The sequence below is a fragment of the Opisthorchis viverrini genome (genome assembly GCF_000715545.1).
Source record: "Opisthorchis viverrini unplaced genomic scaffold opera_v5_536, whole genome shotgun sequence".
NCBI classification, from domain to species: Eukaryota; Metazoa; Platyhelminthes; class Trematoda; order Opisthorchiida; family Opisthorchiidae; genus Opisthorchis; species Opisthorchis viverrini.
The window spans coordinates 170,736-195,189 of NW_008752200.1; the positions used below are offsets into that span (position 1 = coordinate 170,736).

General features: G+C 45.1%; 2 protein-coding genes across 2 annotated transcripts; one reads left to right on the plus strand and one right to left on the minus strand.

The window, feature by feature from the left end:
* Window positions 1–1,003: 1,003 nt before the first annotated feature.
* On the minus strand, window positions 1,004–2,206 carry T265_11636 (hypothetical protein; the record flags this gene model as incomplete). Its single annotated transcript, XM_009178342.1, has 2 exons — window positions 1,004–1,168; window positions 2,102–2,206. The coding sequence occupies 2 exons, from the start codon at window positions 2,204–2,206 to the stop codon at window positions 1,004–1,006; spliced, it is 270 nt and encodes an 89-aa protein (XP_009176606.1).
* Window positions 2,207–20,363: 18,157 nt separating this feature from the next.
* T265_11637 (hypothetical protein) lies at window positions 20,364–21,129 on the plus strand (the record flags this gene model as incomplete). Its single annotated transcript, XM_009178343.1, has 4 exons — window positions 20,364–20,386; window positions 20,437–20,584; window positions 20,627–20,896; window positions 20,935–21,129. The coding sequence occupies 4 exons, from the start codon at window positions 20,364–20,366 to the stop codon at window positions 21,127–21,129; spliced, it is 636 nt and encodes a 211-aa protein (XP_009176607.1).
* Window positions 21,130–24,454: the final 3,325 nt, after the last annotated feature.

Consider the following 24,454-nt stretch of genomic DNA (forward strand, 5'->3'; position numbering starts at 1 on the left):
ATTTTGGGCTTTTGATGATGCCAGACCGTTTTTACAACTTATTCCACTTCCACTTCAAGAATAAGTGAGCATTTCTCATCTGGGTGCTTCTGGCCCGGCCGGACCGGTCGCGCCGTTCTTTTCATTTTACGGCTGATTTGCACGCTCCTAACATTCGTGGGAGCCCCATATACCAAGTGTCTCCAGCTTGGTCTTTTGATCTGATCTAGATGTTTGCAGGAGAGCTCAGCTCATCGCGCACTCCGCAGTGAATTCTCACACCCTAAAATATACTTCTAGATTGATGCTTGCTTTACACGGATGGGAATGGTCACGGAAGTTTCTTGAAGCTATTCCAAACCTCGGCGTGTGGTCAACCTACTTTAAGAGATGCATGTCTTTCGCAGCGTTCCAGACGATCTGGGTTGCCAGTTACATCGCAGCCGGTAATTAAAACTTTAGTGGAACCAGCATTTTCCCCAGGCTATACACGTCAGTGGGACTGTCATACGAAAGCTTGTGGACATAAAATTTTCAGATCTTCTTGGGCGTAGTTCGTCTCTCGTGGTGACTGAAGTACGCGCCTTCGTCACAATCCACATAATTTTTGTGTTTTCTCCATTGTGACCCTATAGATTTCAAGACTTTTCAGCGTGTTCATCTTGGATGATTCTGAAAATTCCCCAGCATAGGTTCACCGTTGCGCTAGGAGGTCAAAGCATACATCTGAAGCAGTTTCAAAGTCGTGAGCGCAAAAATGTGCTGAGCGCATGTGATGAGATAATTGGACAGGGAAACTTGAGACTAGGGTTTTTCGCTAGCCCGTCGTAGCCGGCGAATGGTTCCTTGGCTTCCATGTATTCAATTTTTATAGACTATTTTATTTGAATCGTGCCAGAGTAACAAGTGGTAGAAAAGTATATCGAAATCTTCAAGGAGTCCAACGGGCCGAACAAAGCTTTTGGTATTCAAAAGACCGGAAGTGTTTTCATAGTCCGCGTTTTCATCCCATCTGATGTATATCTTATTTACTGTCTAAACATACGGCTATAACTGTCATCATTGCAGTCACGTCATATGCCTGAAGATCACCGATTCTTATGTCTTCTCCCATTTGGGTGTCTGGATTAGAATGTGGTTCTTTCGAATCCTCCTTCATTCCAAGCGTTCCAGTAGTTGACAGGATAGCCTGGAAAGGCGTGGGGGAACAAATGTGCAAACCAAGGGTTGGATTGGCTAATTTTCGCACAAATCATCTGCATGATGGTGTTGAATGCATGGTGCCAGCGAATGGGCAACCTACACTTCCTGCTGGACCCGAGGAACGTCCTAGAAACCTCAAAATTTCTTATGCATACGTGACATTTTCCACTTGGCGCATTGAGACGGCACAACACATCCCAACATGTGTGGGACAACGAACATGCTCGATACCTCTGGACAGACCGATGGAACGCCTGGTCTGCGGAACTGCAAATGAACTAACACGATCATGGTTATTGCATCCAATCGATTGGATCAAGGAGGTCAAGGTTGACCGGTTATTTGAACAATCGTATATCTCGTGTGCTACCTGGCTTTGGCCTGAATTCCATTCTTATTGCTTCATTCTCCAAGCACAACCCTTGAAAAACCAATTCTCCCCGAGAATGTGAATGCCAGTGTTGATGTTTTCTTTCGGTAGAACGATTGAACTAACTTAGTTGGTATGCTTTTCATGGTCCGGTTAAAGGGAAGGCGACGAAGTCTGAATGGACTTCCATTTTGCTGTATAGCGTACGTGGCGAATAACTTGACTGTTAGTGAAAGCCATCTCGACTGGAATGGATGCACAATTTTTTATAAATTAATTACGTACTTGATATCCGTGATGTGTATGGATAAGCCAATCGTCGTATTTATCTTTACCTACACGATTTATTGTTCCCTGCGCGGTTCCGCCCCGATAATCGCACATCTTATGGGTACTGTTTGTGATTGACAGCCGCAAAGTCTGTATTCTTGAGGGTCGGACCAACAGTTATCGGAGGTTTTCGTCACAAAATTTTCGGTTTTGGTTGTATGCCATTCAAAACACTATCATTGTACCGTAAGAGATTCGCAGATTCATGGATTAATACACGGGGCGAGCCGTTCGCCCAAGCTCCCGGTCGGGTCTGTTCTCGTCTAGCGGCTTTCGTTCACCTGAAAGGCACAAGCGAATAAAGAGTGTAGCATAGGTCCGCATGTTCTCAGCATGAGGCAGTAAGCCAGCTAGCGCGAGTATTCATACGAAAACTTCAAAAAGTGCTTTGAAACAGACACTAGATGCAACGTGAACAACCATGGGAGGGAGGTTATTCCACGCACCAACTACCCGAAATGAGAAAAATTGTAGCCTACTAAAACGTAGCGTTCTGATCTTGAAAATCTTACCATGTTCCTGAAATGTGTTAGTTGGTTCAAAGGTGAAAAGCCGGTTCGCCAAACCTTGTTCGAACAGGACGTAGTGAAGTATTAGGTCTCCTCATAGGCGACGATACTCCAGGGGAAGGAGGTCAAGCACCGCGGGATGTGTTCCATAGTCGGTATATTTAGGGCCGATAACCATCTCTTAAGAGTTCGTTGGACACACTCAATAAGGATTACGTCTTTCTTGCGTTCTGAGTAGAAAATTTGATTGTCATATTCAAGAAACGCTATGACGCAGGGCCGACAGAGTATCTGGAAGTCCACGCGGGTAATACGGGAGAGGCTGCCGTGAATCATACGTAGGACAGCGAATACCTTTTGGAGGTTATTTCATTGCGAAGTGAGAAAGACACGTTGAAAGAGAGCCAGATAAATAAATTCTTTTTGATATTCTCGCAATGCCTTCTGATCCATTCTCACCATGGACAACAAAGGCGTTCGCTGGGTCTCCTTCGAATGACACACGTACTTCTCATCCTTCAGGGGAAGATGTAAGTCCGGCGACCACTGTTTTCCAGCGTCTACATCTATTTGGAGGGCGCTGGCACTGGAAATCCAGGATTTCGAGTCGCCCGAAAAAAATAGGCATGGACCTTGAAGAAGATCGTTGACGTAGATCAGAAACAAAAGTGGTTCAAAAACAGATCCTTGGGCAACTCCAATTGAGAACGACAGTGTAGAAGAGTAGGTAGAGACTACTTTTACTTGGAATATTCTGTCCGATAAGAATACCTAAATCCATCGTAGGATTTCTTCTTGTATTTCGCGATTCTGGAGCAGCGGGACGTGTAGTGCTCGATCAAATGCTTTAAAAAAATTCTAAACATATGGGCCCTTCGTTCTTAGCTTGAATTAAGCTGTCCATAAATATGGTCACGTTCGTAATACAAGAACGGTTTGGGAGGGATCGAAAACAATGGCGCCCAATGTGATCCCTTCATCTTTGGCTGTCCATGAATACGAAGAGACTGGATCTTACCGTGGTGTGACGGCTTGTGTGCCATTGAGCTATACGTGTGAGACAGCGTCTGTCATACCAGAGTTCCGGTTTCGCCTTTTGGGGCTCATCATTTTCATAATTTCCATCACTCTTAACTTCCACTTGAAGACCAAATTGGACATATGTAAAAGCAAACACTTAGTTGCAAACTAAATTTCCACTTACGTGAGACCATGGGAGCTTACTACAAAAACGTTCTGTGACTTTAAGAAAAGCGATAAAAACCCAAACAACTAGATCTTAATGCACACACGTGTACTCTGTTTCGGAGGAGTATGACGGCATCAGCGGAACTGGCTCAGTATTCTCAATATAAGCAAATGCTTATTAGGGTTATTGGGTTCCAGTCACACAGAAAGGCGTCAAGACGTTACTGCTTCTGGTTCCTTAGCGGTCTTCTTCCTATGGAGAGTGTCCCAAAGGACCGACCTGTGATCTAAACTGGGTCTACTAACAAGCCATCTAAGGCACTGAAATAAATTGACTATTTAAGAACTGGATTTCAGGACCTGTTCTGGTTCTTGAATGTCTTACATCCATAAGTTATGAGTGGTTTCTAGATACGACCGCATCCCATCTATGCACCGCCTACATTAGCAAATCACAAACCGGGATAACCACTGCGTTGCAACAGAAAGTCGGACAACATACAGGTTACTGTGGCTAGTTTTATTACACTATTAAATAATCTAAAAAAATAATAAATAAATAATAAAATGAATAAAATTAAAATAAATAAATAACAAATAATAAATAGACAGAAATAAAAAATAATCGTAAAAAACTAAAAACCGTGTAGGTTTACCATAAGATGCCGAGTAAACATGGAGAAGATAGGAAAGAATAATAGGATTGGCGTTGCACTATTTTTCTGTCACGCACGCATTGCCTATTGACAGGCACCCTTCTCTTGACCACAGAAAAGTGTGCTCTATCTGTATTACCCGAGAAATCGGTACTTAAACTTCAGCAAGCACTTATGGAAGGCAGGTGCACACAAATTGTTATAGGTTTGAGAGGTTGGATCTTACCGCGTGACGGTTTGTGTACCTCCGTGATCCATTAAGCTATAGCACGTGGCGTCCGTGCGAGACTGGGAGTCTCCCACACCTAGTTGATTAGTTGTTAGAGGTCCAGCGAACACCTTCTCCCAGACCTGCAGGATAGCAATGCACTCGCAAAACCCTCCAAATGCCGCTATCCCACGGTCAGGCTTTGGTTGGGTATCATAATCGTCCTGCTATCTATGTCTGGACACCCTGGCAGTATCCCTGCCGACACACGACCAGGATACTTACAATTAGCAGTACTCTCATGTCGCATCGGCTGTTGCGTGGTGTTACCGGCCGGGTGGCTCTACTTACTTCAAACAGCAAAGGGATAAGCGAAAACAGGTTACTGCTGAAGCCTCCCATCTTACGCTTTCACGTACTTCCTCTTCTATCTCATCCCACCCCAATTTGAATACTCTCTTCGCAGGTCCCTGCACTAGAACTCACCGCTTTGCTTGCCGTTCATCAAACTCAGCTGCAGCTACTGTACGTCCGACTTCAGTAAAAACCTTAAACACTTCAAAGTCATTTCAAAACCCTGAAAAAGGGTCTTTTCAATGTTCGCCCGCTGAAACGAGAAGGACAACATGTAGCTGTCTTCGTACGCTGGATTCCTTCTGCATGATGTATGTTCACTTCAAAGTCATTTCAAAACCCTGAAAAAGGGTCTTTTCAATGTTCGCCCGCTGAAACGAGAAGGACAACATGTAGCTGTCTTCGTACGCTGGATTCCTTCTGCATTGATGTATGTTGTCTGTCAAAAGCTAGGATACAAGACACAAGTACTGTAATTGAACCGACTATACCCTCTCCTCTAGGTTCCGGCTGCGCACATCTGGTGTTGCAGAAGCCGCTGTAGTTTGGCACGCCGGGATGGCTATTGAATTGAATGACCGAGCGAAAGCGTCTCTACTTGACTGGCTACTTGTCGATGGTCGTATCTGAGATGTAAGTCTGACAACGTTTGTGGAAGAATCTAGAGCAAGTGAGGTCCATGTTGTGCCTGCTTACGCCCCAAGCGACTATGGCTCTGAATCTGCCAGAGACAGTTTCTATGACCTAAAATTTGCTAAGATCTTAGTCTTCATTGTGGCTGCTGGTGGCATGAATGCTTATGTAGACAGACCCGATTTGGTGGTCGACTTGGATTGAGCACGAGACGCACGGACAAGGTAGATCGCCTGCTTCAGATGCGTGTTCATCACTGACTGTTCCTCTGTAGTGCCGATTTCCAAACAGCGCAAGTTGCTTGAAAATATGGCATCCACCAACGATCCAGCCCCCATTTCAAATAGACCACATCGCCATCAGTTACTGGTGGCGGTGGTCAACTACTACTTGCCTCTCCTGAAATACCAGCATGGATTTCGACCATACACTTGTGCGCTGTCGCCTTTCAGGCCCATGCAAAACACGCATAACACAGATAGTCGTTGAGAAGGCAGTTGATTCAGACACCAAACGAAACTTTTAAAATTGGCTCCCCGAACGCCTGCCGGACGGTCCGGTGTTGGATTTAAACGGCAGCTGGGATAAGAAATCCAAAGCGCTACTCAAGGCAGGAACTTTTGCGTTACAACCCCTCCAACCTCATCCAAATAATGTATCTCCGATAGGACTGTGGCTTTACTATGGGATGGTCTGAACAACAACTCAATCCCACGCGTCATCTGAAGCCAAGTGAATCTAAGTGTCGGTGCAGACCAAGATGCTCAGTGGACCCGCAAGGCCGAAGAAATGGAGGAGGCAAAATGTTGGGAACATCTGCAGGCTGTGCCACTTGATCTGTTTAACTGGCCCTCGGAAACCTCTTGTCAGCGAAATGATCAGAGACCAAAATGGCTCCCTGATATGCAGCAAACCAGAACGTTTTGACCGCTGGGCACAGTACTTCGAACAGCGATTCAGCTGGTCACCTGCTAATTCCAATCCAGAATCCTGGCCTTCAACAGAAAGGTAGACCGTAAATATGGAGCTGCCTTTGGTCTCAGAAGCGTCCGACTCAGGCGTCATCGTGCTGCTGGTTCTGACGTCCTCCCACCTGCTCTTTCCAAGGATAACGATGGATTCCCCACCCAAGGCCTGTCTAGCCTATTCGGGTCTCTCTGGGAGAAGGGGACCGTCCCAGACGATTGGGATGAATCTGTAGTAGTGCCCATTTTCAGAAAAGGTACTCGCAGTATATGTAGCAACCACAGCGGTGTTACTTTGACGCCTGTTTTAACAAGGCTTCTGGCGTCACTGATTCTTCGTCGTTTTACGGTGGCAAACGAGGCCCTGACTCGTTAGAATCAAGTGGGATTTCGATCGGGTAGATGCTGCGTTGACCACATGTTCACACTCCGTCATGTGTTAGAGCAACGCCATACTTACAGACGACCCACAATCCTGGTATACCTTGACTTCAAGGGTGCGTTTGATTCTGTTGATCAGTCAGTGCCGTTAACCACACTTGCTCAGTAGGGTATGTCCCAGAGGTCTGTGAGTATAATTCGTTCCATATGTCTACAGAATGCTGGACGTGCGAGTGAGCTTTCCAAAAGCTTCCCTAAAGAAGGGGGGTTCGACGAAGATGCCAACTCTACATTCTTATTCAACTTCGTCGACAACGAGATGGTGGAACGAGCTCTAGAAGGTTTTTGAAAACTCCGGTGTTCAAATCTTTGCTGTTAAGAAACTTGTCGATCTGGAGTACGCGGACGATCCATATGCGAGAACGAAGCACAAGCCTTGTTGAATAGACTAACTGCCACCGTACCGTCTATCGACATATGTCTTGTACCTTCAAAGTGCAAAGTCATGCTTCAGGACATACAGTCCCTGAACATATCCCATACAATTCAAGGAGAATCACGAGGTTGAGGTGAATTTTACACATCTCGGCAGTTGTATTAGCTCTGACGGAAGTGTATATGATGAATTCAGTGCAAGAATCCCAAAGGCTGGAATCACGCTTGCTAATTTACGTCACTTGTGCCGTCAAAAAGGCATATGACGGTTGCGTGTTCCAAGCTACAGCAAAGGCTGTGTTGTATGGGTGCGAGAAATGGCCTCTATGGACAGATGATGTGAGTCGTCTTCATGTTTTTGATCACCGATGCCTCAGAAGTGTTGCTGGTTTGGGATGACGTCAGCGTTTTAGTAACGAGGTGATTAGAAAACGGGTATTAGGTTTTGCGGCAGGTACTTCAATCGGGGAAAACATCTAACACAACCGACTACGATGACTCGGACATGTACTACGCATGCCAAAACAGTGTCTACCGAGATAGGTATTGTTCTCAGTGTCTCCTTTAGAATAGCAGAAACCGCGAGTTGGACAACACATGGCTTGACAGAAGGGCGTGAAGGAGATAACGAGGAGTATGGGTGTTGTCTTGCTTTCCAGGATGAGGTCCTCGTGACCCCGTCTATGCCTGGCTGGATACGCTGCAATAAGTGGCGGTTAATCGATGTCAGTGAGTTCGTGCTGTCAGTTTGTTTCCAGCTTGTCTGATCGAGCGCTTGAGGGTGTAGGCACCTCGGAATACTTGACATAGGCCAGCACTAGATCCCCTCCCTCACTCTTACTTTCAGTCTAGGGCTTTAAATATAATGAGACAAACTTTGCGGTTGTGCGGCAGTAAAGCATCAGATGATGTTGATAATGTATTTTTATCACACAGGAACGGTTTTGCAGGAATCCGTGTTTTGCCGAGGTTACGAAGTTGTCAGCAGTAAGGCAATTTAGAATGACCCGTTTCTGAATGCGTTCGAACAATTTGCACGGTATATTAGTGTGGATAATAGGTATGTAGCTGCCGGGCGATAGGTGACCACTAAATGTGCGGTTTGGTGTGACAGTCACTTCCTTACAAACAGAAGGAGAGTTGCTTTCGTTTAGCGACCGAAGATAAATCAAGTAGAAATATTTTGCTAATGTTGGGTGATGTTTCTCGTATGATCATTGGATGAACCCCATCTAGTCTTAAAACGCTGTAGGAGATTGTCTTCTGCAAGAGTGGTCCGTAAGGAGCAAGTTGGTTGGATGATGTTCGTAGTCCCTCTTTGCCAAGATTGAACGTGATGAGTTCGCTGGAGCAGCGCATAAGCCTGTATAGTGTTCCTCGTAGGCTTCAGATGCTATTATTGTTTCATTCGCGTGTACTCTGTGTGATTATCGTACATTTTTCCGGGGCGAGGTTTAGTATCGTGAACTGTTTCCGTATACTCAACTATGGATCCCTAAGTTAAAGTGCCTACACCTTACAAAAATTCAGTTCGTCTTCTGAGTCTCCTGCAGCTATTTTTGGAGAACATTTTAAACCCCGTTTACAGTAGACATCGAATCCTCCCGAGTAGCTTCTGGTTCGTTCGACTGCGCGCTGGTTTCTTTGGGACGGACATTGAATTTTTAGACAGCGGACCTGTATGCTTTCTCCAATCTAGCTGGTCAAGGAAAATACGTAGTCCTGAGAAGTCTGAATATATGTCTGAGGTTTCGGGTTCCTGGCGCAGCAGTAGATGAAGTCAAAAGTCGGCACACAATAGTCACTATGTCCAAAGGGAACCTTAATTATCACTTTACTTTCATTGGTGATAATCAGGTCCATTATTGAAGGTAGTTGGCTTGCGCGTGGATGCGACGACCTGCCGAGTCAAATCGCTCTATTGAGCGAATTTAGCCAGCGACGATGCAAAACGCCCATTAGGCCCGACATGCTGCAGCTCCGTCCAGGGGGGGGGCTTGATAACGTTGAAGACAACTACAAGAAAAAGATGCACAAAGTGGAAGCTAATGGACAATCTTTGAATGGAAAACAAATCGCCTTCCGGTGAACTGGAGGAGTAACGGTAAACGGTACAGAGAATTGGGTCTGTACAGTTTATCGGAATTTGAATCCACGGTGTATCACAACGTACATGAGCGGCGCCCCAGAGGATATCTGTAGGGCCGCGTTTCGATATGAAGCAACTCCACTCCGCATTTCCAGTCCGGAAGATGAAATATCAGATGAGATATCAGCTTTAGTGAAGTCTGATGTGAGTCTGGTCTCTGTAAGTGCGGTTGTGGGTGGTAGGCAAGTCGACTGTTGAATATCCGTATGCTTGTTGGATAGACTGAATCAGTTAGTAAACAACCACTTCAAAGCTGCTCTTCTCCCTCCGAAGTCGAGGGTCGACAAATTGAATAATCCTATGCCGGCTTTGCTTCCAGGGTTTGGAAAGGGACTTTGCGCTTTCTTAACCTAAGGAACAGGTAAGATAGCGGAAGAATTTGTTAGTATATTTGCACTGGCAAAAAGCGAACCCAATTTCAAACTTTCTATGGTTGACAAATGCAAATGAGTCTTGTTTTGTAACTGTCGTCGACGAGGAAAACCAAACATACTGTGTCCTGAAGATCGGCAAAGGATGAAAAGGGCAGTCAAACTGACCTGCATTGTGGATTTTCAGGTTGTTTCGAAAGTATTCTGTGTCAAGTGGAGGCTGGTGCTGATCATGCTACATCATACCATTCTGAAGGCCTAATGATTGTGGCAACTAACTTTTGGAGCCTTCGTAAGAGAACGGCTGATTGATAATTGAATTTGTCACCCTAATGCAATCGGTCCCACTGGAAGCTGACTAACTCCTATTGTGAATAACAAGGAACTCCCGTTGCTTGATTGTGCTGTCATGTTTAGGCAAGATGTATGTTAAGTCTCGAGGTGTGCTGTTGTGCGGCTATTTTCAGCTTAGACCCGTTTCACTAAGGTCTTTTAGAAGTCCAGAAGGAGAGGAAGGTGTGTGATATCAGATGCAATATAGAGGAGGCTCGTCGGTTACTTCATTCAAGAGTCCAAGTTCGGTGGGCGATGAAATGCCCGGCCAAGATTGTAGAATGATCTCAGTTGAACACTGGTGTCATGCTTGATGATGATGATGATGACTACACGGTGAATCATCCTTGATCTTATGCTGACGCCATCAATCGTTGATGTATATTGAGTTATCTACGGCCAGTCGTTAGCTAGCAGTGACAATCTCAATCGGCACTCTCTGTGGAAGGATGAGAGAATGTAGCAAACCCTCTATTCCACGTAAGAATCTTCGGCGATGTGACGCCAAGGCTATAGCGCGTGTTGAATCGGCGCTGTATTGGTGTTTGTCTGTTTCTTTTAACGTTAAGAAGATGGGGACTTAAATTTGAAATCAGCCAGAACATCTGTGACGACGATAGTTATGGGAGTCCAGAAAAGTGACCGGTGGAACTACGTATCCAAGTGAGCTTGTACATCGATTAGTGTCCCAGATCGCCTCCTTACATAGTTGATAAGGAAAACAAAAAGCCAGGAATCGTCTTCTCCTATTGCGCGGTTCCTCTACAACTCAGTTGGTGGAGGATGACGTCGAAAAGCACGGTACTGTCCAGAAACGATGTACCTCCGTCTTTGTGCAGAAGCAAACAACACCGGCTATTTTCTCATCTGCGATGGCTTCCAACCTAGAAGATGTGATGCCTAAGTCGGGGGATGTGGAACCGATCCAAAACGATCCAAAACTGAAGGTACCAACGGCGGAAACAGTCAGTCCATTACCAATCTTCAGATGCCCCTTAGATGAAGGCCACTTGTCCCCAGAATCAAAATCAGGCTCATGAGCAGCCCGGTAGTTGTTGAACTGACCAATTCATCACACTCCGTCAGAAGCTAGAGCAACGTCATACGTACAAATGATCCATAATTTTAGTATTCTTGGATTTTCGAGACGTACTCAGATCGGTTGACCGGTCTGTTTTCATTGGCACGCCTATACATCAAGGAATGCCCCGCAAATTTGTGAACATTACAAGCTTTTTGTATTCTGGATGTGTGAGATCACAAGGAGAGCTCTCTAAAAGTCTCCCTACACAAAGCCATATCCATCACGGGTGCAAGGTTCTGATCGCGTTTATTATCTTGAGATACCTGTGGCGGTAAATCGGCATATTCCTGAACCCCAGAGGATGTGTCCATATATCTCCAGTATGGGCTGTTTTATTGTACATCTGTGAATAGTGGCCTCTTTGAACAGCGGAACTGAAATGTTTTGACAATAGAGGTCTTCATTACCGTTGTCTCGGAACCTTAGCTAATGTTGGCTGGTGCGAATGAATTCTCAATAAGGCAGTTAGAAAGCAAACGTTTGGTTGTGTAACGGGAGCTTTGATCGTAAAATGTGTCCAACACCAGAAGATGCGTTGGTCAGGCCATATGTTGCTTATGTTGAACCCTCGTTTGGCGACGAGAGTGCTGTTTCCTGTGCCCAGTTCAGGGTGGTATAAACAGAGGGGCTGTTTCTTTGACGTCTGTGATTGAGAGAACGTGTTTTTTAAATGTGTCATTGCACATCATATGCAGCGGATTCATACCTATGTACTTGAGTAACACCTATTCCAGCAAGGTAGATCGTCTGTCACCGGCCCATTCGTAGCTGGAGACCTCCTGGCCAAAGATGTAGCGGCTGGCCCTCCTTCTCACATCGTCTTTATCGATTTTTCAGTCATTAGACTGAATGTTTTACCAACACCACTGTGTTGGGGTCACGTGTTCCAGTCTCAGACAGGAGGCGAATGTCTACCGATAATGCACTCGAGAACCCACACAAGGGCAGTATGTTGAACAGTTTGCACGTTAAAAGTCGCGATAGAATCAGGAGGTCAGAATTTCGGACGCAAGGCAGCAGATGTGAGCGGTGCCTTACATTTGGTCACTTATTTGAACGCCTGACTGGTATACTTACAGCAGAATCTCTAGAAGACTGGTTAGTGGGTAGTGGCACGGTCCTGTGCTGCTTACGGACCAGAAATAGCAGTAACCATCGACGCTCATGACGGAAACAGGTACTCAGGGATCCTTTCTAAATCCTACACTTTTCGTGGTGTGTACGATGAACCTGTTCAATTTCCGCGAATCCAACTTCGCTGTTTATACAGGTGACAACTGAATGACTGAAAGAGATACAACCGCTCTACAAACCTGGGCCTAATTTCGTTCTTTTTCAATCCCAGACTTTATCCGTGTGTGTATTCATTTCAGCGCGCTGTCGCACTTCGAATTTGATTTGTCAAATTGTAGTGCATCTCCTGCTTTTCAGTCGCTCCAAGCTCTTTACGGTTCTTTTTCCTCGTGACAGTCGCTTAAATAGTAATAAGTAACATCGCCAAATTTCGCATCATACCTCAAACAATCAGTGCATGACTGCAGCCATATTGTTAGCTGCAACTCGATTCTTAAGTCGAGTCGAAATGGCATCATATATCGGCCACGCTACTCGGTCTAAAATAAAAAAATCGTTCAGCTGTAGCACCCTTTCGGTGCCTAGCTGCCATGCTGCACGAAGGAGGCACCACGAGTACTGGGAAACTGCCAGGTCGCCCAAGCCTAGACGGGAGAATTAATTATTAATTATTGATGTATTGTCCCGCATAGGCCAGTATGACCTCACTGGACAACTCCTCACTGCATGCCCCTCAGGGGGTTCAGCTAAACAGTGGTGACACGGAGATTAATCGAAAGTATGAAGTCCATGAAAACCTTGTCGGAATTGATAGAGCAATATAGATCCTGTTGTAATAACCAGGTGAGATCTCAGAACTCATAATATTAGGGAAAACGTTGGTAGCTCAGTTTGTCTAGATGGCTGTCTTTCTGTTCACTAATGTGAAATCGTCAATAATTGGTATATTATAGTTGTCAGTGTTTATTGGTGCATGTTTTGAAGCTGTTCATTACTGCTGTTTCTGTGTTTATGAACGTCTCATCGGTCCGTAGCGACCTTTGATTGTGATTAATCGTTTGAGTGATCGATCCTTTTGATCGGCTAGTTCGTTCGTTCTCTGGTCCCAAGACACTCGAGTGACTTGTGACTTTGACTTTTGCGACTCGGACCTTAGTGCTGTCAGCGGGGACATCGTCCCTATGGCTGTTATGGACGCTGCAAAGGAAACTCGTTCGTACTGGTTTACTGCAACCGTCAGGTTGCGTACATAAGACAGACACTGTGTTATGCTGGTCTTGCCACCTCTTACACGTAACCACTGAGATGAATTATCTTAAGAGTGCAGCGAGTTACAACAGGGATAATAACCTAGCTCCCGTTCCTTACTTACTTCCAAAAGTGCAGCACTGTGAACATCCATAATCAAGACTGGAGAAGGGTACGGAGAACATCAGAGCCTTCAAATCGGATAGTTTCCAAACATGAGGCATGCGAACAACCTGTGAGGTGATAGACCCGGGATAGAAGTGACTAGGAGATATGGATTTCTAAACCTATTGAGGCTGATAACCTGCTTAACCCGAACTTGAAACACTCTTGGAATTTGGTGGCGGAGGCGATTTTTTCAGTTTTCTGAGCGGTAGGCACCTGTCTTCTGTGTAATCATGGCAACAACACACTCAGACACTTCATCACAATCGACAGCACATTAATGTCCAAAACTCATGCCTTGTACATGTGTAACTACAATCTATTTGAAGTCATACCGTTAAAAAAAAGAATGCGCATGGATGTGTATTGGATTCAGTGCTAGTCCACTACGATCATTCTGAGGTGTATACACATCCGTATGCCCATTCTTGATGGAAACTGCCATCGATCAGCAGCCACAGCTTGCACCGTCCCAAACCATGCACAAAGAGGACACATGACTCCAATCTGAGGTGAGCAACCGAACTTTTCCTAGCCACTTTGATACCATTCTGCCGGGTCAAAACACTGTCAGCCTCTTCATTTGCTGCCTTGACTCGGGCACTGAAAACAGCATTCTCTTCGATACACCATGGTTTGACATGTGAAATAGATGACTGATCCACCGCAGCTTTTGTTGCTTCACACACTCTTCTATGGGAGTCCTTCGTTCAAAACCGATCATCTGCTTTCAGCTTTTCTGGTTGCAGATGCGTTTGGATCAGTCTAGGAGAGCTATGGTTCTGAGACAACGGTTACCTAAATCGTATCAACTCCGTTGTTCACAGTGACAACGTCTTACAGCCTTTTAACGAAACAACCCGTATTGTAATATAGCGTGTGTTAGGATTTGGGGGTATTTGGTAATTGGTCAGGGGGCTTTAGATCTGTTCGTCGAGCTTGGCTATTGACTTGCAGAATTTTCGTCATCATTCGAGGAGAGGAATATACCTAATGTGGCTGTTGTTGTCCTGCTCAACAGGATAGTTTTATTGGCTTAGTCGAGATCCTTTACCTCGATAGGGGAATTTCAATGAATAACTGAGTGGCCGGTTAAAAGATGTTCCGTCGTTCGATCAGTTGTGAACACATGACAACCTTGCCAAACACTAGATTCCAACTCGAATGACCTTGCCTCCTTCACGCAAATGCGGATACGGGCTTGTGTATTCGAACAAAAGACTCCTATCAGAACCATCACCTTAATGGTTACACGGTCAGTCTTCATGATGGCCCACGGGAATTCCCTTTAACTAGACCAAACGCTGCTCGAAGTCTCAGTGAAACAGGTCGTTGTGTGTTGCTGAAATTCGAAACGATGCTCGAGTACCCGATTCAGGGTAAAAGTCTGATCGACGCAGCCTTCTTTTTGCCCAAATCCTTGTTTTGATCTTTTCCCTCCATGAAGAGGTGCGAGATTGATATAGTAATAATCACCGTCGCAACACGTATTAAGCTGATTTTCGTGCAGTTCTCGTAAGCCGTTTTGCCTTCTGTTGGAACTAACCCCGAGTTGACTCTGGGTTTGAGGAACGTCTTGAACAGAACAACCTATGAACCAATTCTTGAACTACTGGTAGACAGGCTAAATATTTATGTAGAAATGCCATTCTACGGAGCCGGTGTTTGTGCTTTTAAGCAGTCTTTATTTCAGTCAGTTCAGCAAGGCTTGGGACTGAGTCCGCTGCACATGCTTACGCCACCGCACTATCTGGGAACGGCACTGGGCGATGAGTTACACTGTTAATAAGTGGACTGAAGTTATCTGTCTATCCTGCTAGCTTCTCATCGTCCAGTATCAGTTCTACATGAGGGTTCCGGAGGATACACTTGCGTTTGCTGCTGACCAGAACCACGGAGGTTTAGATGAAACGGTTCTGAACAGATACCAACGTTTGATGCTATCGAAAGCAGAAATGACCTTTCAGCGGAGCTAATAGACCGGTTCCGTAAATTTCGGAAGTTAGGTTCGTTGGAATTACGCTTCTGGGTGGCCCGCTTGGATTGTTGTGCTATTCTGTACGAGATCTATCTTTTGCTTCGGTGTGGTGTATAGCTCAGTTTGGATGTGCCAACCCGTTTCTTCGCTGATTTTATGTTATGCTGTGATTTTTCAGCGGAGACACGTTGGATATTCGGAATTGTTTCCTTTGGTAGTTAGTTCGTTGGTTAGTTGGTTACTTCTTTCGTTCGTTCGTTATTTATTTATTCATTTAGTTATTTATTTATTTATTTAGTTAGTTAGTTAGTTAGAAAGGGTACCTTGGGGCGTTCCTGTCGGATTTTCGTGAGACTTGTATACTGAACACACGTATGTGTGATCCACGGCTGTTTGGTCTCAGCGTAGTAACTGACCGTAATCTACCACAAACTCACAGAGATCAGCTACCAGGATGCGGTCTATCCTGGAAGCAACACATCCATCGTTAGGCTACCACACGGGCGGATGAATTTTCGAGCGTTTAAAGTATGTTTCAGAGACCATGAATTGCGCTAAGTTCACCAAGTGCATTTCGCTCGAGGATTGGTCTTCTGAGCCATATCGCCCATAATATGGTGCATAACATCTTCCGAGGTACAAATACGTGAGTTTCTATCATTAAGAGAAACTCACTGCTAGGGATTCAATTTGTTGTGTGCGGAATTCAACCGTCTGTTCAGTTTCTCAGCATTTTTCGTTCAGCGTTGTTAGATGCCAGTTTACCCATTTCAGTTGTCGGATTGGAGTTACGGTGTTGATCTAACATAAGGCTTTCATGTAACTTTTTCAGCATCGTTCAGTAGGCTTCCATCCTTCAACTTTCTTTAAACCTCTCAATCAAGCTTTTCTCCTCTGTGGTTTTGTGACAGTTAAGTACGAGTTTATACCACTGGTTTATTATTGTCCATGATAATAGTGGGAATAATCACTGGTTTTTATCCCGCGATCTTCTGTTCAATTTACACCCGAATCAGTCCAGCGCTTTGTTTACTATGGCATCCATCCTATTTGTCCCCGAATCCTATCACTAGCAGTGTCAAACAATGTCCTCGTTTTTGTCCATCTCAGAAGCATAAAGCGTACAACAGCACAACACCCCATGACTCTTCTGCAAGCCTTTATGTGTTCTCGTGTTGGTTGATGGAGAAGTTTAGTACAAACCGGATATTGTTTCCGCTTTCAAAAGTACTTGAAGGACGGGCTAAAGGCACAGAGTTGTTTTGTTCCGTCCATTGCACTGAGAACTGAGTGAATGACTGAAGAGATGTTCTTGTCAAAAGTGGTGGTCAGATGAGCGAAGCTAAAGACTGTGATTGAGTGTTCCCATCCGAAACCAGCTGATTCTGCGTTGTAATTTGAGAAAAATGTTTGCGATCCTGGTGAAAGAAAATTAGCATTTGAGCTGAGGCTCCACCAAGAGATTATGTTCGTTTTTAGTGCGTGTAAGTGTGTATGTGCTTTTGAATGATTTGCGGATCTGTGTTATGCTCGAAAAGTTTTCGAATAAACCCTACTGCGACAGATCTAGGGCTAGTTGTCTACCAGTTTGCTCTAGTGTTTTAATACTGACTGTTTGATGTATGAACAAAGGCAAGTACCAAAGAGATAATGAATTTCAGCGAAATTAGTTGTAACAGCAGGACAAGGTGTTGTTTTTGGATGGAATCGTTGGTGGCAAAGGTCATGCCGCGGCGTAAACGGCGAACTGCGTAGTCAACGCAATTACACCATTGGCGAAAGGTTTCGCGCATATAGAAAAGTAAGGCAGCGCGAGTGGTTACACCGTTTGGGTTTTGACTGGTCTGAGGACTGGAGGACTGTTTTTGTGATGGCCCTACAATGAGCCTCTGGCTGATGAGCCTGACACAATGCAGTGAGCGGATGTACAGGGTTCGCCGCCCACAGGAGGACTATTGTCGCGACGACATTGATTACGCCTTTCGGATTACCAGGAACCGTCCAGGGTGTCCAATAGACCCTACGGTCACATGTCGGTGCACATCAAAGAAGATAAACGTACACTTCTTGGATTCCAGAAGCACCGAAGACTTGTGGAAATCCAATCATGGGAGCCGATACGGGAGGGTAAATTTATACACAACTAAACGGGAAGACAACTAGCAAGACTACCCATCACAAAGCGATGGTAGAATACAACCATCGTTTTTCCGCTACTTCAAGGACTACTGAGTTAGTCCTTAATGAGGATCTTAGCTACCTTGATATGGTAACGTATAAACAGGCTAATTGAAACAGAGACACTGGTCGTGGGCTTTGTTTCACGTGGATATTAACGGGGACGGTGTGCCACAATGATTCCACAAAAAAGTATACAACCAGGCGCACAAAACTATTTCACTTATGACACGCATGTTTCAAAACCAGATTGCAGTACTCTGCTTTTCAGTTACTCACAACATTGCATCTGTGAAGCTAAGCAGAAGCCGATTTCTCCCGAAACACTCATCTAGCTAAGTGCTTATCAGTCAATTTAATTTGTGGCGGCTATTTTCAATCTGCAGATGCGCTACTACTAATATCTTGGATTGTGACACCTAAAACACAATAATCTGATGCGAGATAGCCAGCCATGCGAATTCACCCCGTGGTCTAATGATATACACTATCATTGGGGCGGAGACAGCCCATCGATGTCAGCTTTGATCGTACTGAGCCAGGCTTTGTCAGCTAGATCGATACTCTGTCAGAGCTTGTTGTAGTTTGTTTTGATTAGTGTTAAATCCAGTGATGATGGATTACTGATCACAGAAGCGTTCCGTCGTGCTGCATTAGGGAGCCTATCGGGACGGAAAACATGCAATGTCCTCCGCTGGTACCTGTGATCATAAGCCCCCTAAACTCTGACTTTCAGCAGCCCTTAGGGACCAAGGCCTTGTAAGTGTGGGGAGAAGTCAGTCAAGGGGCATATTTTCATTGGAGATTTCGCCCGATGGATGAAGTCACTCCATGCCCAAGAGCACCGTACAACTGTTTTCTTCTTGGGACACATCTCATGGATCCTTAGGACGCCTCGAACTCGCGACGTCCTTGATTGTAGTTGGGGGCCAAACCTCTCAGTCCCGAACGGTTGACCAGAAGTTTCAGTAATTCACAATTAGACAGGATCTACGATTCATCCTTCAATCATGCGATTCACATCACGTGGTCACCTGATAAGGTGCTAGAACAAGTAGAGCAAGTAGATCATAAGATTGACGGAAACTCAGGGGCTGCGACTATGAGCCCCACCCCAAGAAGGGCAAAACCGGTCGTGGGCTGTCGAAGAGTTTTCAGCAACCTTGTGAGTAGTTCCCTTTATGAAAAAAGGTGTTGGAACACTTGTGTCGAGCTGTTGTGTCCAGCTACCGCCCGAGAGGTCGTGGATTAGAAACCATCTAAGGTTTATGAGATATTCACTGCTGATATTTATCAACAAGGATAAAACACCGCGTTTACAGGGCCGAATCTCGCTTCAGTATAAAAGTGTTGGCTTATCACGGCTGACTTTTCAGAGGATAAATCAACCGTACGGAACATTTCTACCGAAGTTCAATGAGGGCCTTGTCTTCAAAAGCATCTGAAGCCCGTTTGAGTTCGTCTTTTATTTTGACATGTCCAACTGTGTGAAGTATGGTTCCAGTGTTCCATGGTTAATGTTGACTTGCTGAATGTCCGGAAGCTACTTATTAGCGAATACACTAAATTTGGTCTTAGCGAAAGAGCCAACTGAGTTCTAGACGAATCTCTCGTTTATGATGTTTTCAACCAAATACGCTTCACGAAGGCCACCTCATTTTTCGGTTGGTAAGATATTTAAAATATCGAGGCATATTTTTTAGATGTATTTTGTCTCATAGGGTTGCTGAAAAACCCTCGACAGACCACGTTCGGTTTGACCCTTGGGGCCATCAAGTAGGGGCAGCCACAGAGCTTTCGTTTGAAGAATTTAACATTGACGAAAAACTGGGTGACAGTGTCTAACTGACAAATCCTAACAGAAGTGAAACTGGTCGAGGACTGTCGAAGAGTTTTTAGCAGGCCTGTGAATAGTGTTCCGTGAAGCGAAGCGTGCACTGACTCGAAGTTGGTGTTTCCCTCCATCTGATTGGATAAAACATTCCAGGGCGTTGAGTGCCTGGAAATTTGATTCTCCTAGACATGCTTCGGCGTGCGAAAGATGACACCATATTAGTAACCAGAGGTGATCGGTTCCGAAGCCGCTATTCAACGCGTGAGGAAGCAATGTAATGTTTCTCTGTGATCCACGACTTCAGCATCCGTACTGGTATTCGTAAAAAGATTCCGCGGCTTTCTGCTGCTTACTGATTTTATGAGACCTGTTTATCGTTTGGGTTAGTGAATGTCTGCGGACAGATCGTGAGAAAGGCGAGTATAAGTCGAATTGGTCATATTGATACCATTGATCAATGACGCTTGTTTATCATCAATACCAAATACAGTGACGTCATTGTTGACACTGATGCTTCACTCCGTACAACCAAAAACCTTATTCAAGTATAATTAAAGAGTGGGTGAGGAAGGGGTCCTGGTGCTGGCCTGCCGCAAGCCTTCTACCTACGCCTCCAGACGCTAAATCAGACAATCTAAGAAAAGTTCGTTTGTAAGGACTAACAGCGCCATTTGTTCCAGGTAGAAATGAAGTTGATGTTATCCACTCGTACATACCATTTATTGTTCCGTTCTTCAGATGATCACCCCACTTCAGAAACTGTGAGTTATCATCTTCAAGCTGCTTGATCAAATTTCTCTCATCTGGATAGATCGACATCATTCCCTCAGTTTGTGTATTTGGGTGAACAGTTACAACGCGTGGATCCCAACGGACTGAAATGTGCTGTTCATGGAATGTATTTCACGAACACAGATGCCAAATTTTTAAATGAGTTCTCCAATCGCGCTTACGTTATGGTAAGACTGATATTGCTGATTTTGATTATGCCAAGTCGGTAGATGCATTTACGTTTTGATGGGCACTTTGGATTTCCTGGCGGAGTTGTTGATCCGGAAGATGAAACGATCGTTTCTGCTCTGAATCGGGAGGTGGCAGAAGAAATGGGGGCAACTCGAGCAGATGTGGCTTTCAGAGATGAAGACTTCGTTGTGGTACACCAGTGCACACGATCGAAATATTTGCTTTACTTTTTCGCAAAGCGCGTAACGATGGATCAGTTCGAATACTTGGAACAGACCACACTGAGGGCGGAAGAATATGGACGGGAAGTAAGTTACATCGATCAAAGCGTGTCGTTGATTTTCAGACAATGGGGGTGGTTCGTGTCCCCATTTATACGATGGAGGAGGGATTCCGGGGACTCCCGGCCTTCCTCACTAACAGTTTTGCGGGTAACGCCAAGCTGCAGCTACTCTCAGGATTGCTAGTGAGCAGCATCCTAAGTTGGGAGGAAATACACGGCGCTTTGCGAGCTTCTTGTCCTAGTTCTATCTCAGCTTGAAGGAGGATCGGCTATTCGGCGAGAAGACTCAAAGCTCGCACTGAGTAAACATGGAATCGCGTTTGCTGTTGCTCCTTTCTGTCATACGTAGAAAAATGATGCCAATATGCGCTGTACAAATAAGGCGTGCACGTTTATGGTTTGAAAATACATAGCTTGCAATACCGACTTTTCCCAACCCTGTGGCCATTGCTCGTTTGGTGGCGCAATTTTCCACCCACTGAAGCCTCACTAAATAAAAAGGAGTTGTTTTTGACCCGAGGGTTCCCTGTTATATGACCTTTAATGAAGTCATTTTCAATGGTTTTGCCATACCAGTACGACCAAAGGCTTTTGTGGGGATTTACTCAATTTTGAGAGAGCAAATAACGCCAGACATAAGCTGCAAGTAAATGGAACAGCAATGTTTGAGTGAACTACTTCTTTTTGCCTTTGGTTCGAATATGAAACACTGTGATAGTCCCATCTACAATTAACTCAAACCCACCCATATTTTTCATTCTTAATTCGGCTGTTTTTCACGATCAGTATAAACCTATCCAGTATGAGAGGCCCGAACACCAAAAACACCCATCATCTCTGTACTACACAGCAACGATGCCTCTATTTTCTGCGTTACAACCATAAAATCCACTTTTACGATCCTCATTCGAGAAGAAGGATAAAGAGAATGGGGACGGACCTTCTATCAACTCATCACAACTATTCGGAGATGCCTACACCTCGTGTTGAGTGAAATATTTTAGGACAATGACCGTAACCTACAGCGTCACCAACCAAGCGCAGGGAGGGGGAACTGTTCTGCGTGGTGAATAATATTAAGCCCGAACATTCCGCAACCTCTGTCTGGTCACCGTTACCTCGCTGTTTGGGCCGTTTTGTAAAACGGTATACAAAATACCACCGGTCTCAATGGGTGAACTGGCATGTGTAGCACGTGATCTAGCGACCATAGTTTGTAGTGTCGCTCACCTTTCACAATGTTTGCTATCCCGAGGCTCTCACATCAAACTATGTTGTAACATAGCACTATCCTTGTTTGAAGTAACAAGTGTGATTGATTTTGTTTTTTGGGGATCAGTTGTGAGCGCAAGCCTCTGAAACCGTCATTAAATGATTCCCCAAATTTCTGTACCCAAATACTCCATTTTCTGCCCTGCGAACTCATTACTTTCGGTTAAACCACACAGATTTCTGTCGAAAATGAATGGATAACTCCGTATGTACAGGTGGGAGAGGGGACCTAGTGCTGGCCTATGTCAAGCATTCTGAGGTGCTTACACCTCCAACCTCTCAATCAGGCAATCTGGGAAGAAACCGACAGCACGAACAGCACTGACATCGACTAGTCGTCATTTCTTGCAACGTCTCCAGCCACGCACAGACGGGGTTACGGACACCCCATCCTGGAGGGTGTACAACACCCAAACTCTTCGTGATCACTTTCATGCCTTCCGTCAAGGTCATATGCTGTCCACCTCGCGGTTTGCGCCATCCGGAAGAAGGCACAGAGAACAACACTCGTCTCGGTAGGCGGTGTTCCGGCATGCGTAGCACATGACCGAGCCATCGTAGTCGATGACGCCGGATATTTTCTTGGATTGAGGTGCCTGCAGCACAACCAAATACCCGTTTTTTAATCACCTCGTTACTAACACGCTGATGCCATCCGTAACCAGCCACGCTTCTGAGGCATCGGTGGTCGAAAACCTGAGGACGCTTCACATCATCTGTCCACAGAGGCCATGTGATGAATAGTAGGATTGATAGCAACGCGGAGGCTACGCCTACCCGAGGAGCTCTGTAAAGAACGAAATTGGAAGTTAGTTGTCAAGGGGTTTTCGCCAACCTTAGGGTTAGTGTCACTTCGTTTCACCCGATAACTGTGACAGACATCTTACAATACATTCGATAAAAGAATATTATGAACGGGAAGTGCCTTCAGGTAGATTAAGGACGGTCATCCAAACAATTATTTTTGGTATATCCTCAATCCATTGCTTGAGCAAAGGTGGTTTAGGATGCAGTAGCCGAATTAAAGTCAAGTAATACAGTAGTAGTAAGTGGCGTATTCGTGATCCAAGTCTTCACATGGGCGCACAGCCTGAACCTTGTTCACACACTTCGACAGAACGCTGTCAGGAAAGTCAAGTAATACAGTAGTAGTAAGTGGTGTATTCGTGATCCAAGTTTTCACATGGGCGCACAGACTGAACCTTGTTCACACACTTCGTCAGAAAGCTGTCAGAATCCTCAATCCATTGCTTGAGCAAAGGTGGTTTAGGATGCAGTAGCCGAATTAAAGTCAAGTAATACAGTAGTAGTAAGTGGCGTATTCGTGATCCAAGTCTTCACATGGGCGCACAGCCTGAACCTTGTTCACACACTTCGACAGAACGCTGTCAGGCATGTGTAAAGCGTCATGTAGGCAAACTAACAGTAGAGATTACGCGAAAGTTTCCTGTGCATATAAGCCTAACCCGTGGTGATGGATTCCCACTGTTTGTAGTAAGCCAACCATTCTGGGTCCTCCACAAGAGCAAGCAAATTGATAAAAATACGGAGAGGGAGCTTATCTAGGAAGGCTTTCCTGTAGCATTTGTCTAACACTGAACGGCCAGTGAAGGTCGGACGTAGTTTAACAGCACGGAATGTCCGCTCAAAGGCTCTGTTTAGTTTCTGATTGACAGTTCCCTAGCTACATAGCCTTTTGACGGCATTTCCGGATACATCAATTTTCGTGGCAGTTCCGTGCTGATACGCTGTCGTCCATCATTCGTTCCAGAAGTCAATCAGGATAATCATTATCGTCCAAGTTCTTGACGAAATGATCACATTATTCTGGAAGTTTTCAGCGCGCACCTGTTCACTATGTCGTGCGCACAGTGCATCAGACTTTTCACCTTGAAGAGAACAGAATTGGTGTAACTTGTATACCGCCTACCCAAGCAGACTTCCAGCACTCAATCCTATTTGCAGCTCGTCACGTGATAAGTGTGTATGTACAACAGGGATAGGTAGGTCTTTCGTTTCATCATATGTCAACAAAGCATCATTTCAGTTAAAGTTTCAGTGGTTACAGTCCTCTGAGTAGTGTGTTTTCTAGGTTCGAATCGGAATGCTCCATCAGTGCCGTTCGAAAGATGGTACCCGTCCGCCGTAATTCCTTCACGTCCAAAACATGTTATTCTGTACTTTCTCATCATGTCGCTTAGCTGCCGTTTTTAGTATCTGGAGTCATCGCGTTGCAATATGCCTAACAATTACGCCCTAAAGCAAAATTCTATTGGTCTGATATGTCAAGCGTGAAAACGGAATTTATCGA